At 42.6% G+C, this 19,713-nt stretch overlaps 1 protein-coding gene across 1 annotated transcript in view; it reads left to right on the top strand.

Annotated features, from left to right (window-relative positions):
* The first annotated feature begins 10,487 nt into the window (after positions 1-10,487).
* The window catches only part of taok2b (TAO kinase 2b), a 50,566-nt gene continuing 41,340 nt past the window's right edge, over positions 10,488-19,713 (top strand). Inside the window, exons 1-8 of the mRNA XM_038991636.1 lie at positions 10,488-10,660; positions 14,219-14,359; positions 14,966-15,037; positions 15,165-15,266; positions 15,683-15,728; positions 16,001-16,097; positions 16,549-16,662; positions 19,248-19,339. Coding sequence (XP_038847564.1) covers positions 10,658-10,660; positions 14,219-14,359; positions 14,966-15,037; positions 15,165-15,266; positions 15,683-15,728; positions 16,001-16,097; positions 16,549-16,662; positions 19,248-19,339 — 667 coding nt within the window. The 5' untranslated portion in view covers positions 10,488-10,657. The remainder of the gene's footprint in view (positions 10,661-14,218; positions 14,360-14,965; positions 15,038-15,164; positions 15,267-15,682; positions 15,729-16,000; positions 16,098-16,548; positions 16,663-19,247; positions 19,340-19,713) is intronic.

Here is a 19,713-nt window from a genome sequence, read left to right as displayed (position 1 = left end):
AGGTATCCCCTTTTCCCTTTCCCTAATTTGGCCTAAGTAGCAATAATCTGTCAAGTGTTTTTAGTTGATTACAAAAATGCAACTAGTGTTATTCCTCACATAAATAGTCTGAATAAAATGGGCTAGATCATGAATTAGATTATTACAATGGACAATTGTAATTGCTTTATATTTATTTTTATATTTATTTTGTATCACATTTTCCTTTTCAGAGGGGTTTCAGCAATTATAGTGGATGAGTAAACAAGCCAGCCCAGTACAGCTCGATCGCTCGGCTTGGCTTAGTTTGGCTCTAACGTGTGAATCTGGCAAGATATTATTTTTGTTGACCTTATTGCAAAAAATTATTGAGTTTACCATGCATATTATACACATAATAAAAGGTGATTTGTCACAGTCAGTTTAGACCTCTAACATCCTGCAGATATGCCTGTATTGGCTCAGGGATGGTTTCCCCTGCAGATATGCCTATATAGGCTCAGGGATGGTTTCCCCTAATGAAATCTAGGATCAATGTCTCTTCTCCCAATCCTAACATTAACAATTAGTGGGGAAAATGCTAAACTGACCCAAAATCAGCGACTAGGGACAGCTTCATCCTAATCCCCCTAAAATAAATGGATTCGCATGACCTCTAGTAGGCCAATGTTCTGGTACTACAATGTAGTCCCTGCTCATGGCCACTGGATAGAGATAGACAAGCACATCCTCTAGTCTCTACCAAAGCCTATACATTATAGACCATCTCTGTGTCAATTGATGTGTGCTTGTTTACATACAATAACTCTCACCACTCCCAATGATTTTGGCAGTATTTTAATTGAATACAGACATCTGGATACATGCTCAACAATGATCTATTAGATAAATTACATGTAAAATGTATACAGGTACCACCAACTGTCTTCTTGTGACCTCTTTATGTAGAATACCCCTGAGCTACAGTGGCATGCATCATTGCACATCATCATCTGCACATCTATCACTCCAGTGTTAATGCTAAATTGTAATTATTTCGCCTCTATGGCCTATTTCTTGCCGTACCTCCCTAATCGTACTACATTTACACACAATGTACATAGACTTTTTCTATTGTGCCATTGACTGTACGTTTGTTTATCCCATGTGTAACTTTGCGTTATTGTTTTTGTCGCACTGCTTTGCTTTATCTTGGCCAGGTCGCAGTTGTAAATGAGAACTTGTTCTCAACTGGCCTACCTGGTTAAATAAAGGTTAAAAAAAAAAAAAAAAAATACAATTTGTGTCCAAATCAGGTAATTATGCCGCGTTCAGGTCCTAGTCGGAACTAGGAACTCGGACATTTCCGACTTGCTAATCGGTTGTGGTTAAACATGTGCTGGCTTAAACTTAGCTTGTCGGACATTTCTGAGTTTCCTAGTTCTGACTAGCATATGAACGTGGCATTAGCCCCTATGTATCGTAGAAGAAGTCCTTTAATAAATTATTATCTTTCTTTTCCGGTTTCCGGTCGGCTCCCGCCCCACTCCGCCATCATGAAGTTGTGAACCAAAAAACGAATGAGACAGAAAGGGTAAAAAAAGGAAAACAATTCATGAATAACATTTATATAATGATAAAATATGGTCGAGAGTGGAGCAAATACCGGGGTCAGCTTTAAATTGATTAACTGTTTCCCAGTCGTAATCTTCTGATTACAGTTGAGAAGACCAGCTCGTTAGCATTTTGATTGACTGCCATAGCTAATGCTAGCTAAATCGTTTGTGAAGAATGGAATATCAATGAAAACAATGTGGCTCGCTCGTGTTGAATAGAGCAGAAGAGGTAACGTTAGAAGAGCGACCAATATTTTCCATCCCAGGCCAGCTAGCTAGCTCTCCAGCTAGCTACAGTGGATCCCAAAAGCCACGGTAAGACATGTCATATAAGGCGAAGGTTAGCTCGCTTGTAACGTCTCAAATACTGTCGTTCATTGGCACTGTAGCAAACATAAGCTAGCAATGCCAGCAACAGCCATTTCGCCCATTGCAAGTACCCTGCTATTCTGCGGTATACTTTTATATTAAAGATTCGGACTTTGCTCGTCAATAAAACTTACACGGAACGTGCATTGATACAAATGGCACTCTGAATCAGCTGACGATAGTGTACAAATTACACCCCTTGTTTTTGCAATTCGGTGTCGTATTTCTTTGGGGAGGCGAAATGTAGTTATAATGTTGCTCTCCTCCACTGAGTGTTAAGGGACCGTCTTAAAACGGAAACGCCTTAAAGTGCAACTGAAGGCAATAAACAACTTATCCGATAGAAAATGGCATATGTTGCATCGATATTAGTCAAACATTTGTAATGGTGTAAAATTGACTACAAAGTGTAAATAGGATAATTCTGTTAATAAAGTCCGTCTCGTCCAAAACTGAGTTATATAAGTGAGTTCATCATGACTTATTTGAGGGTTGGGTTTTGATTTTGACAGTACTCCATTGCCCGCTAACATGGCATACACACCTGCGGATATTGTGCCTAACTTTGTCTGAAAGTGGGGGTATAAAAGCTTGGGAGTGGGGAGTCTGTGGGACCAGTTGTGCATTTTTAAAATCATGTTCCTGCAATTCTACACTCATAACAGGGTGATCCATATTTATAAACAGAACACAACTATTGCTCTTAGATTTTGCCACAAATTAGTCATTAAAACAATTTTTCAAAATAATCTACTCCCTTACTTAAATCCCACCCCCAATAATTAATTGACAGGTTTGAAACCTACCAATCCTGTTACTCAGACATCCCTTCCCTGAAAATCCCACCCATAGTGATTGATTGCCAGGTTTGAAACCCTACCAGCTTTGTGACTCACAAATATCTTGCTTCTCCCCTGACAATTGCTATTTCATTCTTAAAACCACACATTTTGACCAAAGATGGTGTAACAGTCGGTTTTGTGTTTGTGTTTGTGTTTGTCTTATCCCGTGTAAATAGACAGTTCGTATATATTTTAATCTCACTTTTTATCTACGAACTAAATATACTTTCCAGCAACCCGCCTCACCGAATGTGGTACGGATCTGATATTTATATTCCTTATAACTGGAACTTCCATCAGGAGCTAGCCAGCTAACTAGCTATTAGTCTTTGTTAGTCATGGCTAGCAGTCTTCACCTTTAGCTCGGACACCAGCCAGCTTTAGCTCAGACAATACCTGCCAGTCTGCACAGCGCGATATCAACCCAGAGAATATCGGACTGCTTCTCTCTACCACATCACCGGATTCCTGCTGCTCTGGTTCATTACACCGGATCATCGCAGCTAGCTAGCTGCAACCGAGTGGCTACTGTTAGCTACCGCCTCTGTCCCGAAGCAAGCACCAGCTAGCTTTGAGGTAGCCTTGAGCTAGGCCCACATACCAGCTATTTCTAGGGCTACAATACCTCTTTTGCCAATTGGCCTGGACCCTTTATTGTCGACACGGCGCCCCGCAGATCCATCACAAGTGGTCTGTCGACATAATCGCCCGATGTGGTCTCAACAGGCTTTTCTGTTGCGATGTTGCCGAAGACCCATCTGCTAGCCCTGGCCCACTAGCTTTCTGAATGCTGTCTCCCACACGCCTAGCGTAGTAGTGACTACCGAACGGCTCCCTGACTCACCTATTGCTGCTCATTGGACCCTATGACCACTCGGCTACACAGCTGATGCCCCCTGGACTGTTTCAATAACACGGTACCTCATTTTGTTTACCTGTTGGCCCAGCCTCGAACTAAGGTCCTGTATGTCCTGTAGGTCCTGTATGACCTGCTCTGACCATTCATAGCCATTTACCCGTTGTTGTCTTAGCTCTCCTGATCAACACCTGTGATTGTTTTATGCCTCTGTAATGTCAATATGCCTTGTCTACTGCTGTCTCAGCTAGTTCTTATTGTTATATTTCACTGTAGAGCCCTCAGTCCCGCTCAAAATGCCTTAGATGTCTCTTTTGTCCCACACACATGCAGAGACCTCACCTGGCTTAACTGGTGCCTCCAGAGATGCAATCTCACTGTCACTCAACGCCTAAGTTTACCTCCGCGGTACTCACATCCTACCATACCCTTGTCTGTACATTATGCCCTGAATCTATTCTACCACGCCCAGAAATCTGCTCCTTTTATTCTCTGTTCCCAACGCACTAGAACTGCCAAAGGGGGTGGAGTTGCAATCTACTGCAGCGAGATCCTGCAGAGTTCTATCATGCTATCCAGGTCTGTGCCCAAACAGTTCGAGCATCTTCTTTTAAAAGTCCACCTTTCCAGAAATAAGTCTCAAACAAGTGGCAACAGTGATAGACCCCCCTTAGCCCCCCAGCTGTGCCCTGGACACCATATGTGAATTTATGGGTCCGCTGTCAAACGATTACCCCTCATCACTGTTAAACGCTCCCTAAAACACTGCTGCAAGCAGGCCTTTAAAATCGACTTGGCCCGGGTATCCTGGAAGGATATTGACCTCATCCCGGCAGTAGAGGATGCCTGGTTATTCTTTAAAAGTGCCTCCCTCACCATCTTAAATAAGCATGCCCCGTTCAAAAAATGTAGAACTAAGAACAGATATAGCCCTTGGTTCACTCCATACTTGACTGCCCTTGACCAGCACAAAAACATCCCGTGGCATACTGCATTAGCATGGAATAGCCCCCGCGATATGCAACTTTTCAGGGAAGTTGGGAACCAATATACACAGGCAGTTAGGAAAATAAAGGGCTAGCTTTTTCAAATAGAAATGTTCTTCCTGTAGCACAAACTCCAAAAAGTTCTGGGACACTGTAAAGTCCATGGAGAATGAGAGCACATCCTCCCAGCTGCCCACTGCGCTGATGCTAGGAAACACTGTCACCCCCGATAAATCTACGACAATCGAGAATTTCAGTAAGCATTTTTCTATGGCTGGCCATGCTTTCCACCTGGCTACCCCAGCCAACAGCTCTGTACCCCCCGCAGCAACTTTCCCACCCCCCGCGCTTCTCCTTCACTCAAATCCAGATAGCTGATATTCTTAAAGAGCTGTAAAATCTGGACTCCTACAAATCAGTTAGGCTAGACAATCTGGACCCTCTCTTTCTAAAATGATCTGCTGTAATTGTTGCAACTCCTATTACAAGCCTATTCAACCTCTCTTTCGTATCTTCTGAGATCCCTAAAGATTGGAAAGCTGCCGCGGTCATCCCCCTCTTCAAAGGGGGAGACACTCTAGACCCAAACTGTTACAGACCTATATCTACCCTGCCCTGCCTTTCTAAAGTCTTCGATAGCCAAGTTAACAGATCACCGACCATTTTGAATCCCACCGTACCTTCTCCGCTATGCAATCTGGTTTCTGAGCTGGTCATGTGTGCACCTCAGCCACGCTCAAGGTCCTCAACGATATCATAACCGCCATCGATAAAAAACAATACTGTGCAGCCGTATTCATCGACCTGGCCAAGGCTTTCGACTCGTTCAATCATCGCATTCTTATCGGCAGACTCAACAGCCTTGGTTTCTCAAATGACTGCCTTGCCTGGTTCACCAAGTACTTTTCAGACGGAGTTCAGTGTGTCAAATCGGAGGGCCTGTTGTCCGGACCTTTGGCACTCTCTATGGGTGTGCCACAGGGTTCAATTCTCGGGCCGACTCTTTTCTCTGTATACAACAATGATGTCACTCTTGCTGCTGGTGATTCTCTGATCCACCTCTAGTCAGACGACACCATTCTGTATACTTCTGGCCCTTCTTTGGACACTGTTAACAAACCTCCAGACGAGCTTCAATGCCATACTACACTCCTTCCGGGGCCTCTGACTTCTCTTAAATGCTTGTAAAACCAAATGCATGCTCTTCATCCGATCGCTGCCCTCCCGACTAGCATCAATACTCGGTTCTAACTTAGAATATGTGGACAACTACAAATACCTAGGTGTCTGGTTAGACTGTAAACGCTCTTTCCAGACTCACATTAAGCATCTCCACTCCAAAATTAAATCTAGAATCAGCTTCCTATTTTGCAACAAAGCCTGCTTCATTCATGCTGCTAAACATACCCTCGTAAAACTGAACATCCTACCGATCATCGACTTCGGCGATGTCATTTACAAAATAGCTTCCAACACTCTACTCAGCAATCTGAATGTAGTCTATCACAGTGCCATCCGTTTTTTCAACGAAGCCCCATATACTACCCACCACTGCGACCTGTATACTCTCGTTTGCTGGCCCTCGCTTCATATTCGTCGCCAAACCCACTGGCTCCAGGTCATCTATAAGTCTTTGCTAGGTAAAGCCCCGCCTTATCTCAGCTCACTGGTCACCATAGCAGCACCCACCTGTAGCACGCGCTCCAGAGGGTATATCTCTCTGGTCACCCCCAAAACCAATTCTTCCTTTGGCCGCCTCTCCTTCCAGTTCTCTGCTGCCAATGACTGGAACGAACTACAAAAATCTCTGAAACTGGAAACGCTTATCTCCCTCACTAGCTTTAAGCACTAGCTGTCAGAGCAGCTCACAGATTACTGCACATGTACATAGCCCATCTATAATTTAGCCCAAACAACTAACTCTCTCCCTACTGTATTTCTTTATTTCTTTATTTTGCTCCTTTGCACCCCATTATTTCTCTCTACTTTGCACATTCTTCCACTGCAAATCTACCATTCCAGTGTTTTACTTGCTGTATTGTATTTACTTCGCCACCATTGCCTTTTTTTGCCTTTACCTCCCTTATCTCACCTCATTTGTTCACATTGTATATAGACTTATTTTTCTACTGTTTTATTGACTGTATGTTTGTTTTACTCCATGTGTAACTCTGTTGTATGTGTCGAACTGCTTTGCTTTATCTTGGCCAGGTCACAATTGTAAATGAGAACTTGTTCTCAACTTGCCTACCTGGTTAAATAATGGTGAAAAAAATGATGCACACTCGGGGTGTGGAAAGCTCTTAGAGACTTGCCCAGAAAGACTTACAGCTGTAATCGCTGCCTAAGGTGACTCTAACATGTATTGACTCAGGGGTGTGAATACTTATGTAAATGAGATATTTCTCTATTTTATTTTAAATGAATGTGGAAAAACTAATTAAAGCATGTTTTCACTCATTATGGGGTATTGTCTGTAGATGTGGCGGCAGGTAGCCTAGTGGTTAGAGCATTGGGCCAGTAACCGAAAGGTTGCTAGATCGAATTCCCAAGCTGACAAGGTAAAAATCTGTCGTTCTGCACCTGAACAAGGCAGTTAGCCCACTGTTCCTAGGCCATCATTGTAAATACTAATGTGTTGTTAACTGACTTGCCTAGTTAAATTAAAAACATTTAAAGTGAATTTTTATTTATTTACAGAACAATGGTGGAATGAGTCAAATCAAATTTATTTATATAGCTCTTCTTACATCAGCTGATATCTCAAAGTGCTGTACAGAAACCCAGCCTAAAACCCCAAACAGCAAGCAATGCAGGTGTAGAAGCACGGTGGCTAGGAAAAACTCCCTAGAAAGGCCAAAACCTAGGAAGAAAACTAGAGAGGAACCAGGCTATGAGGGGTGGCCAGTCTTCTTCTGGCTGTGCCAGGTGGAGATTATAACAGAACATGGCCAAGCTGTTCAAATGTTCATACATGACCAGCATGGTCAAATAATAATAAACATAGTAGTTGTCGAGGGTGCAACAAGTCAGCAACTCAGGAGTAAATGTCAGTTGGCTTTTCATAGCCAAGTCAATGGGTATGAATACTTTCTGAAAGCACTGAATCTTGTTAGCTAGCCAGCTAGACTTCTCCTTTTTATAGGGAACCTAGAGACTTCCGTGTTGTTGGACTGCCTTCAATTCATGGCCACAATTATTATTTTTTTGCTCAAGCACTGTAAAAGAGACATGTTTAAGTGAAACGTCCTCCCACTGTCAACTGCGTTTATTTTCAGCAAACTTAACACGTGTAAATATTTTTATGAACATAAGATTCAACAACTGAGACATAAACTGAACAAGTTCCACTGACATGTGACTAACAGAAATGGAATAATGTGTCCCTGAACAAAGGGGGGGTCAAAAGTGAGTGTCAATGCAGCTAGTGTCCACACCAGATACTAAGTACGTCTCCTCATGGACTGCACCAGATTTGCCAGTTCTTGCTGTGAAATGTTACCCCACTCTTCCACCAAGGCACCTGCAAGTTCCTGGACATTTCTGTGGGGAATGTCTCTAGCCCTCACCCTCCAATCCAACAGGTCCCAGACGTGCTCAATGGGATTGAGGAGATTGAGATCCGGGTTCTTCGCTGGCCATGGCAGAACACTGACATTCCTTTCTTGCAGGAAATCACGCCCAGAACAAGCAGTATGGCTGGTGGCACTGTCATGCTGGAGGGTCATTTCAGGATGAGCCTGCAGGAGGGGTACCACATGAGGGAGGAGGATGTCTTCCCTGTAACGCGCAGTGTTGAGATTGCCTGCGATGACAACAAGCTCAGTCCGATGATGCTGTGACACACCGCCCCAGACCATGATGGACCCTCCACCTCCAAATCAATCCCGCTCCAGAGTACAGGCCTAGGTGTAACGCTCATTCCTTCGATAAACGCAAATCTGACCATCATCCCTGGTGAGACAAAACCGCGAATTGTCAGTGAAGAGCACTTTTTGCCAGTCCTGTCTGGTCCAGCGACAGTTGGTTTGTGCTCATAGGCAACGGTGAAGTCTGGTGAGGACCTGCCATACAACAGACCTACAAGCCCTCAGTCCAGCTTCTCTCAGCCTATTGCGGACAGTCTGAGCACTAATGGAGGGATTGTGCGTTCCTGGTGTAACTCGGGAAGTTGTTGTTGCCATCCTGTACCTGTCCCGCAGGTGTGCTGTTCGGATGTACCAATCCTTTGCAGGTTTTACACGTGGTCTGCCACTGCGAGGACGATCAGCTGTCTGTCCTGTCTCCCTGTAGCGCTGTCTTAGGTGTCTCACAGTACGTACATTGCAATTTATTGCCCTGGCCACATCTGCAGTCCTCATCCCTCCTTGCAGCTTACCTAAGGCACGTTCACGCAGATGAGCAGTGACCCTGGGCATCTTTTGGTGTTTTCAGTCAGTAGAAAGGCCTCTTTAGTGTCCTAAGTTTTCATAACTGTGACCTTAATTGCCTACCTCTTGTAAGCTGTTAGTGTCTTAACGACCGTTCCACAGGTGCATGTTCATTAATTGTTTATGGTTCATTGAACTAGTATGGGAAACGGTGTATCAACCCTTTACAATGAAGATCTGTAAAGTTATTTGGATTTTTACAAATTATCTTTGAAAGACAGGGTTTTGAGAAAGGCACGTTTATATGAGACAAATAGTAATTGAAAAACAAGGACTAAAAGAGATCTGCAACTGCTGTGTGTGCGATTTATGGTGTAAGAATTGTGAAAATGCTTAAGTTCAATGCATGCAGACCTTCTAGCCATCTAGTTTAAAATGGATTTAATTCTTTTTTTTAAACAATGATATACAGAAAATAATCTGTCAAAGTGGAGAAAATTTCTAACATTTGTAAAAAATAAATAAGCAGATCTAGATTAGATCAGTATTCAACCCCCTGAGTCAATACATGTTAGAATCACCTTTGGCAGCAATTACAGCTGTGAGTTTTTCCGGATAAGTCTCTAAGAGCTTTCCACACCTGGATTGCGCAATATTTTCAAGCGCTGTCTGTGGTTATATGTCATTGCTAGTGTTAGGGTCTAAATTTCAGAGTAAAGACAACACTAGATAACAATTTTCAGGCCTTGCCATTGATTTTCAAGTCAAAACTGTAACTTGGCCACTCGGGAACAGTCACTGTTCTCTTGGTAAGCAACTCCAGTGTAGATTTGGGCTTGTGTTGTCAGATTATTGTCGTGCTGAAGGGGGAATTCATCTCCCAGTGTCTGGTGGAAAGCAGACTGAACTCAGTTTTCCTCTTGGATTTTGCCTGTGCTTAGCTCATGCCATTTTTTTTATCCTGAACTCCCCAGTCCTTAAAGATTACAAGCATACCCACTACATGATGCAGCCACCACGATGCTTGAAAATGTGTACAGTGGTACTCAGTAATGTGTTGTATTGGATTTGCCCAGAACATTACACTTTGTATTTAGGAATTAAAGGCAATTGCTTTGCCAGTTTATTTTGCAGTATTATGTGACTTGTTAAGAAAACGTTTACTCCTGAACTTATTTAGGCTATCCATAACCAAAGTGTTGAATATTTAATGACTGAAGACATTTTAGCTTTTATTTTTAATACAATTTAAACAAATCTGAATTCCACTTTGACATTGTGGGGTATTGTGTATAGTCCAGTGACACACAATCTCAATTTAATCATATTTTTATTCTGGCTCTAACACAACATTTTGAAAAAGTCAATGGGTGTTAATAGTTCCTTAAGGTTCTGTGTGGTCTTGTATCTAAAATGTTATTTGTTTATAATCTCCAACATCAAATTGTGTCCTCATGACATGCAGGTGTGGCTAATATCAAATTCCTCTCTTGTATTCGTGTTTGCCCACAGATTTGTCTTTGGTGGGGTGCAGGCATGCACCCAAATTAGCAACTGGGATGCCATTGCCAACACCAACATGAACATTTTCGATTGAAAACAATTGAAGGATTTTGGCGTTGAGCAACAGAGCTAGGAAGGGGCAACCCCATCCTTCATAATGGTAGGGGAAACACTGTATTAACCAAAATGCATTTCACCGAAAAGCATGCTCCTGAAATGATTTAGGTGTGTGTAGTATTATTATTCATTGTAGCACACAAGTTCATATTTTGTATTTCCATCATCCTATACCTGTTGTGGTTGTTTGCAAGAGATGGACTGTGGCTGACCTGGGTTAAATTACACATTGGTCTATTATCCTATTTGTTTTCTTCTTTCGAATACTCTTTGAGCATTTGATTTGATTGGGCCTGTCTGCCTGGAGTGACAGAAATGGGTTGGGTAGTTTTTTACTTTTGAGACTGTTGTGGAAATTCTTACACAGGAAAACTCGAAGTCAATCTTAAATTAATCATTGTTTGCCAGCGTGCTGGAGAGGTTCCATCAAACTTAATGCACCTTATTGAACGTCTGTCAGAAGCACTAACGCGGCAGTCCCGTTTGTTTTCTCTTATATACTGCAGACAAGTCATATTTGCATGATTTAGCTTATTCATTAATCGTTAACATTTGCTTCATTCATGTTACCAACCAATACTGGGTCATGCATGTGACAGACCAATACCTCACGAGGCTTCTTTAAGCTGACACCTTGAAACTGAGATCTCGTAACGAGGGTCTGGGTGTACTGCCAAATTGCAGATACTGATAGTGAGGGTTAGTTCAATCAGTCACTTGCATGAACACAGAAAACGGTTATTAGAAAAACACAAACATAGAACACAAATGTATAAAATAGAAAAGCACGAACATAACATTTTCCATCACAGGACTATTCCATAGACGGTTTGGTTGTTTAGCAACAACCGACACGTGCCAAACTATGGGGCAAAACAGCCAGAGTTAGATTGTTGACGATGTAATCTATATTTAGTCCGAATGTTTATTTAAAACAAATACGTTGTTGAATTGTTGGTTAGCTTGCAAATTTGAACCCTATTAGCATCGACATGAAAGCAGTCAAAACATCTCAAAACAAGACTAGCTGAAACAAACCACCTATGATTCCCCACAGAGCAGCTTCTTGTCATTGTTGCAGTCTGACTGTTTAGACTCATAACAATGCACAGTTTCTTGCCACATTGATGCGTGTGGATCATTTGTGATGTTGTCAAGCCAACCCGTCTATTGGTTCCACAGGGATTGGCAAAGGTCTGAAAGGCACTCGCCCAACGGGCAAGTCGGGTCTTTTTTTGGTTGCCTGAAGATTAAGATTGGGGCGGCAGGAAGCCTATTGGTTATGCGCATTGTGCCAGTAACCAAAGGTTCACTGGTTCAAATCCCTGAAACAAGGTGAAAAATGCTATTGAGCTAGGCACATAACTCTAATTGATCCTGTAACTCATTTTGGATAGGAGTGTCTGCTAAATGACTCGTATGTAAAAAAATAAAAAAAATAAAAATATTACTGATTCTCCAGAACTTTTGTATAATTTCAGCCAGTAGTTAAGTGGTGCTAAAACTGGTCCCCTTTTTTGTGTACTACGTCATCCAATTGGTATATCTTACAACTTTGTTGTGCTTAAGATTAGGGTTGTAAACGTTTAAACTTTTAAACTAAATTGAATCCTTAACGTTAAGAAAAGATTCTACCCAAAAACAATTTTTTTGCTTGTAACGTTACACTTAACAAGAGGCCTACTGAGTGGCGCAGCGGTCTAAGGCACTGCATCGCATTGGTGCGGCTGGCTACTGGGTAAAGCAAGCATTGTGTCAAGAAGCACTGCAGCTTGACGGGTTTGTGTTTCGGAGGACGCACATCTCTCGTTCTTTGCCTCGAGTCCGTACGGGTGTTGCAGCGATGGGACAAGACTGTAACTACCAATTTGGATATCACAAAATTGGGGAGAAAAAGGGGCAAAAAAAATATTTTACCAAACAAAAATCAGCGCAACATGCAACAATTTCTACGATTTTACTGTTAGAGTTTTTATAAGGAAATCGGTCAATTGAAATAAATGAATTGGGCCCAAATGTATGGATTTTACATAACTGGGAATACAGATATGAATCTGTCACAGATACTTTAAAAAAAGAAAGGTAGGGGCGTGGGATCAGAAAACCAGTCAGTATCTGGTGCAACACATCTCCTTTGCATAGAGTTGATCAGGCTGTTGATTGTTGCCTATGGAATGTTGTCCCACTCCTCTTCAATGGCTGTGCGAAGTTGCTGGATGTTGGCTAGAACTGGAACACACTGTCGATCATGAGTATCTCAAACATGCTCAATGGGTGACATGTCTGAGCATGCAGGCCATGGAAGAACTGGGATGTTTTCTGCATCCAGGAATTGTATAAAGATCCTTGCGACAATGCGAAGGAGATGCTGAAACATGAGGTGCTGGCGGTGGATGATTGGCACTAAAACGGGCCTCAGGATCTCGTCACCGTATCTCTGTGCAATGGTATTGTCATTGATAAAATGCAATTATGTTCGTTGTCTGTAACTTATCTCAAACATGCTCAATGTTATTTGACCATAACCCCACCGCCACCACGGGGTACTCTGTTCACAACGTTGACATCAGCAAACTGCTCGCCCACACGAAGCCATACATCATTATGCGGTTTTGAGGCGGTTTGGACATATTGCCGAATTCTCTGAAGTGAAGTTGGAGGTGGCTTATGGTAGAAGAATGAACATTCAATTCTCTGGCAACAGCTCTGGAGGACATTCCTGCAGTCACCATGCCAATTGCACACTCCCTCAACTTGAGACATCTGTGGCATTGTGTTATGTGACTAAACTTCACATTTTAGTGGCCTTTTATTGTCCCCAGCACAAGGTGCACCTGTGTAATGATCATGCTGTTTAATCAGCTTCTTTATATGCCACACCTGTCAGGTGGATGGATTATTTTGGCAAAGGAAACGTGTACGACAACTTATTCCAGACAATATCCGTCAACTTCGCACAGCCATTGCAGAGGAGTGGGACAACATTCCACAGATCACAATGAACAGCCTGATCAACTATATTTGTTAAATAAACTAAAGTAACAAAGTACATAACAATAACAAGGTTATATACAGGGGGTACAGAGTCAATGTGCGGGGTTACAGGTTAGTCGAGGTAATTTGTACATGTAGGTACGGGTGAATTGACTATGCATTGATGATAAACAGCGAGTAGCAGCAGTGTAAAAACAAAGGGGGGGTCAATGTAAATGGTCTGGGTGGCCGTTTTGATAAATTTTTCAGCATTCTTATTGCTGGTGGTAGAAGCTGTTAAGGAGCCATTTGAACCTAGACTTGAAGCTCCGGTACTGCTTGCTATGCGGTAGCAGAGAGAATGTGCTAATGCAGATACCGAAGTCACAGAAAGCAAGGTAGAAAACAGAGAACTTGGCAAACAAGTAATTTGTGGTAGGCGTGGAGGCCGCCATCTTTATGCACGTCCGATATTCAAAGGCTTTGAGGAACATTTTATTTTCTCTTCCGGAATTGAAATGGAGTTCATTGCAATCCTGACATGTTGGCTACATTTCAATGCAGACAAACTTAAACTCAAAGCCTCATACCTGTGTGTGTGTGTGTGTGTGTTCGTTCATTCGTTCAGGCGCTGGCCATGCCGTCCAATGTGCGGGCCGGGAGCCTGAAGGACCCAGAGGTAGCTGAGCTCTTCTACAGAGATGACCCTGAGAAGCTGTTCACCGACTTGCGGGAGATCGGCCATGGCAGCTTCGGAGCGGTCTACTTCGTAAGAAAGGGGGCATCTGTGGACTTGGCTTAAGTGGGCAAATGGATGCATCTCACTCAGTAGTTTACTGTTTATTTTGTGTCCCTTTTTGGGAGATGATTTCTTAGAATGGATGAGCTGAGATATTTGTCACTTGGTGCTGCATACATTTTTACTAAAAACTTCTAAATAATACACAGTACAGTATTTGGTACATAGTAAAAACTTGTAGTAGGGGAATTCAGGCAAAACTTCAGTGATGGATGCATGAGAACTGGGAAGAGAAATGGAATGGGTGTTGATAAGATGAAGGGTGAAATGATAGGGAGGCAACCACTAGGCTAGCTAAAGACAAGTGAAGGATGAAAGGTAGGAGGTGGGTAGTTATGGGTAAAAAGGTAGCACAGGGTAAGAGATCGGTGAAGGATGAAAGGTTCTTTTTAAATAGATGGTGAAAAAGTGACTACTGAAGGATGGAGGGGGAAAGGAGTGTGAAAGAGGTGAAGCTGTAGTTTATCAATTTGTCTGTGCATGCACTTGACGATATGTGTGCGGCCAGTGGCCACTGTTAGCATGATTAGAAATGATTTATTTTAACCCTTCCTTACCCCCTATTCCTTACATTAGGCACATGACATCCGCACCAATGAAGTGGTGGCCATTAAGAAAATGTCCTACGGTGGCAAGCAGTCCAATGAGGTAGGAACACAGATTGAGTAATCGTCAAATGTACCTTGTTATTTAAAAAAGTGTTCACCACATTTGCCGTCAGTTGTAATGGTGTAGGCCAAGTTTTTAATGTTTGAGAGCTTTCTCTCTTATGAAGAAATGGCAGGATATCATCAAAGAAGTGAAGTTTCTCCAGAAACTGCACCACCCCAACACTGTGGAGTACAGAGGTTGCTACCTGAGAGAGCACACAGCATGGGTAAGTGAAGCACTTTAACTCAAACATGGTACCCTATTCCCTCTATAGTGTACTACTTTTGGGGCCCATAGGGCTGAATAGGGTGCCATTTGGTATTGACACTTGGACTAAGGGTCACTGACAAATTAACTTTCACTCGTTGGTTATTGATGTTTTCAGTCAGCCCCTATTCACTCCCTATCCCTTCCCCTTGGCCCTAACCCTTCAGTGTTGGCAGATCTGAAGGGTCTGGATAGGTATAAGCAGTGTAGTGGAGGAGCTTCCATCATATTTCATCCACCTTACAAATATGCAAACATTGAAGTGGCCATGGGGAAGGTGTAGGGAATACATTTTGACCGGCTCTCCATCACGTTTCCCCCCTTCTTGCTCCATATGTTAACCTCCATCTCTCTCTCTCTCCTTCATTCTCTTAGCTGGTAATGGAGTATTGTTTGGGTTCAGCCTCCGACCTACTGGAAGGTGAGTGGATAACAACTAGATGGTTAAAGTTTACGTTCAAACAAGTACTTCATGTGATGTACACTGGGGTGGTGGAAGTAAACCAGGGTTGTGTTCATTTGTCACGTAATGGTAGAAAACGAACTGAAACGGGAGGGACAACCTGGATTTGTCATCAAATAAGAAAAGCTTATTTTCGTTCTGTTGCAAAAGGTTTTTTGTGTGCCCTAATGAACACGACCAAGCCGTCAAAGAATGATAACTGTTCATTTTGTCTCCCTCTGTGTGCGTAGTCCACAAGAAGCCCCTCCAGGAACAGGAGATAGCAGCCATCACCCACGGTGCATTGCAGGGCCTGGTGTATCTTCATTCTCACAACATGATTCACAGGTGAGTGAACCTCTCTCCTCCCCCACACGATGGGACGGGAAGGGAAAAAAAGAGAGAATGAAAGAAATGTAATCCAAACATAAGCGCTCATTGTTGAATGGGAGGTGTGTCATGGATGTTAACCCTTTTTTTGAACTTATCTATCCCTTTCTATCTCGGCCTCTCTGTTCCATTCTATTTATATCTTGCTCTCTTTCTCTCCCTCTCTCGCTTCCTCCCTTCCCGTCTTTTTTTTTATTTTTCTCTCTACCCCACTTCTTTCTCTCTCTCCTCTCCTTCCAATTAAAAAGGCTTTATTGGCATAGAAAGTGTTACCACATACATTGCCAAAGAGAACATATATTTATTTATTTACTGACTTAATATTAGAGTCAATGATGACGTCAATTAATAATAAGAAACAGAATACTCAATGAATAATAATGGTGTCTCCCCCACACTTTCTCTCCAGGGATGTGAAGGCTGGTAACATCTTGCTGACCGAGCCTGGCCAGGTGAAACTGGGTGATTTTGGCTCAGCCTCCATTATTGCCCCGGCCAACTCGTTCGTGGGCACGCCCTACTGGTGAGACACTGGTCTCCTCTGTTGTTTCTATGGTCATTATTGTAAGATTGCCAACTCTATTGATGACAATAGCGATATGATCCAGAAGTAGGACAAAATACCAAGGATGTGTCCCAGATGGCACCCTATTCCCTATATACTGCCACTACAACAGAGGCCCTGGTCAGAAGTACTGCACTATATAGGGAATAGGGCACCGGTTGGCAGGGTGGGCCGACCGGTGCCCTATTGATTACAGCTTTACACACTCTTGGCATTCTCTCAACCAGCTTCACCTGTAATGCTTTTCCAACAGTCTTGAAGGAGTTCCCACATATGCTTTGCACTTGTTGGCTGCTTTTCCTTCATGCTGCATTCCAACTCATCCCAAACCATCTCAATTGGGTTGAAGTTGGGTGATTGTGGAGGCCAGGTCATCTGATGCAGCACTCCATCACTCTCCTTCTTGGTCAAATAGTCCTTACACAGCCTGGAGGTGTGTTGGGTCATTGCTTTGTTGAAAAACAAATTATAGTCCCACTAAGAGCAAACCAGATTGGGTATTGTATTAGGATCCCCATTAGCTGTTGCAAAAGCAGCAGCTACTCTTCCTGGGGTCCACACAAAACATGAAACATAATACAGAATTGCATAATACAGAACATCAATAGACAAGAACAGTTCAAGGACAGAACTACATAAAAAAATAAAAAAAGACACATGTAGCCTACATATCAATACATACACACAAACTAGCTAGGTCAAATAGGGGAGACGTGTTGCGCTGTGAGGTGTTGCTTTGTTTTTTGAAACCAGGTTTGCTGTTATTTGAGCAATATGAGATGAAAGGAAGTTCCATGTAATAAGGGCTCTATAATACTGTACGCTTTATTGAATTTGTTCTGGATTTGGGGACTGTGAAAAGACCCCTGGTGGCATGTCTGGTGGGATAAGTGTGTGTGTCAGAGCTGTTGGGATGGCGTATCACTGCAGAATGCTGTGGAAGCCATGCTGGTTAAGTGTGCCTTGAGTTCTAAATAAATCACTGACAGTGTCACCAGCAAAGCACCATCACACCTCCTCCATGCTTCACGGTGGGGACCACAGGCGGCGATCATCCGTTCACCTACTCTGCGTCTCACAAAGATACGGCGGTTGGAACCAAAAATTGAACATTTGGACTCATCAGACCAAAGGACAGATTTTCACCGGTCTAATGTCTATTGCTCGTGTTTCTTGGCCCAAGCAAGTCTCTTCTTATTGGTGTCCTTTTGTGGTGGTTGCTTTGCAGCAATTTGACCATGAAAGCCTGATTTCATGCCGTCTCCTCTGAACAGTTGATGTTGATGTCTGTTACTAGAACTCTGAAGCGTTTATTTGAGCTGCAATTTCTGAGGCTGGTAACTCTAACTTACCCTCCGCAGCAGAGGTAACTCTGGGTCTTCCTTTCCTTTGGCGGTCCTCATGAGAGCCAGTTTCATCATAGCGCTTGATGGTTTTTGCGACTGCACTTTAAGAAACATTCAAAGTACTTGATATTTTCTGCATTGACTGACCTTCATGTCTTAAAGTAATGATGGACAGTTGTTTCTCTTTGCTTATTTGAGCTGTTCTTGCCGTAATATAGACTTTTACCAAATAGGGCTATCTTCTGTATACCCACCCCTACCTTGTCACAACAGATTGGCTCAAACGCATTAAGGAAACAAATTAACTTTTTAACAAGGCACACCTGTAAATTGAAATGTGACTACCTCATGAAGCTGGTTGGGAGAATGTGCAAAGCTGTCATCAAGGCAAAGGGTGGCTACTTTGAAGAATCGCAAATATAAAATATATTTTGATTTGTTCATTTTTGGTTACTACATGATTACATGTGTTATTTCATAGTTTTGATGTCTTCAGTATTAATCTACAATGTAGAAAATAGTAAAAACAAAGAAACCCTTGAGTGAGTAGGTGTCAACTTTTGACTGGTACTGTGTGTGTGTACTACATTTATTTAAAGGAACTCAGTCCGGCTTTCAACTTACTCTTGAAAGTTATAGTAGTAGAATGCACTAGGTGTAATTTTGAAATTTAGTACTGCGTCATCAGTTTTCTGCTTGTCATGTCAGTTATTACATACCTTAGGGAGCTATTTATTACTTGTCAAAAATGTCCAGGTCAACTAGCCCATGTCAGTTCGTTTTTTTTTTGCCCATAGATTTAGTTGTAATGTTTGAGTCACTCATATCACATGAACACACATTAGACTTGACAAAATCTGTAGAATTGCAGGAAATAAGCTTTAAAGCAACCAAATGTTCTCTCCGCCAACGAGAGGTGTGAACAGTTTGTCATGAACAGTGCTTGTGCCCATAGAAATAGACGTGGCGCACAGGGGGGTGCAGTATGTTCTTCAATGCTGGAAGGGGGGGGGGGGGGGGGGGGGGTGTGTGGAAGAAAGAAATTGCAACACCTGTTATAGGAAGTGTACATATTGAATTCTTTCCTATATATTGCACTACTTTCTACCAGTCCCCATTGTTGGGAATAAGTTGACATTTGGAAAACAGAAATAGTGGTGTCTCACACTGGCTTCGATGTGTTTTACCTCCGTACAGGATGGCTCCTGAGGTGATCCTGGCCATGGACGAGGGCCAGTACGACGGCAAAGTGGATGTGTGGTCACTGGGCATTACTGCCATAGAGCTGGGTAAGCTAAGCACAGGCCATATAATTCACATGTTCACAATCTTTTAAGGTGTATGTACTGTATACCTATTCTTGATATGTTTTTGCGTCAGTACTATTAGTTTTCTTGCCAATACTTTGTGCTTCATTGAGCTTGCCTGGCACAATGGAACAAATTGCCTAGTCCCTGAAGTGCCAAACTGAGCCTGAGCACAAGCAAACACTTGATTTATTTATGTAAAATAAAGTCTCATAGTTGTGTGTCCTGTGTGATCGGTCCAGAGGAGTTCCGATTTATGCGATAGAAAGGTGTGGGGTAAACGGAGGAAGAGTCGGATTTTTATGTTGCAAAAATCTAAATTATATACACTATATATACAAAAGTATGTGGACATC

The sequence above is a fragment of the Salvelinus namaycush genome, chromosome 4, assembly GCF_016432855.1.
Source record: "Salvelinus namaycush isolate Seneca chromosome 4, SaNama_1.0, whole genome shotgun sequence".
Taxonomy (NCBI): Eukaryota; Metazoa; Chordata; class Actinopteri; order Salmoniformes; family Salmonidae; genus Salvelinus; species Salvelinus namaycush.
Note: the sequence above shows the minus strand (reverse complement) of the source record. Positions and strands in the feature narration are given on the sequence as shown.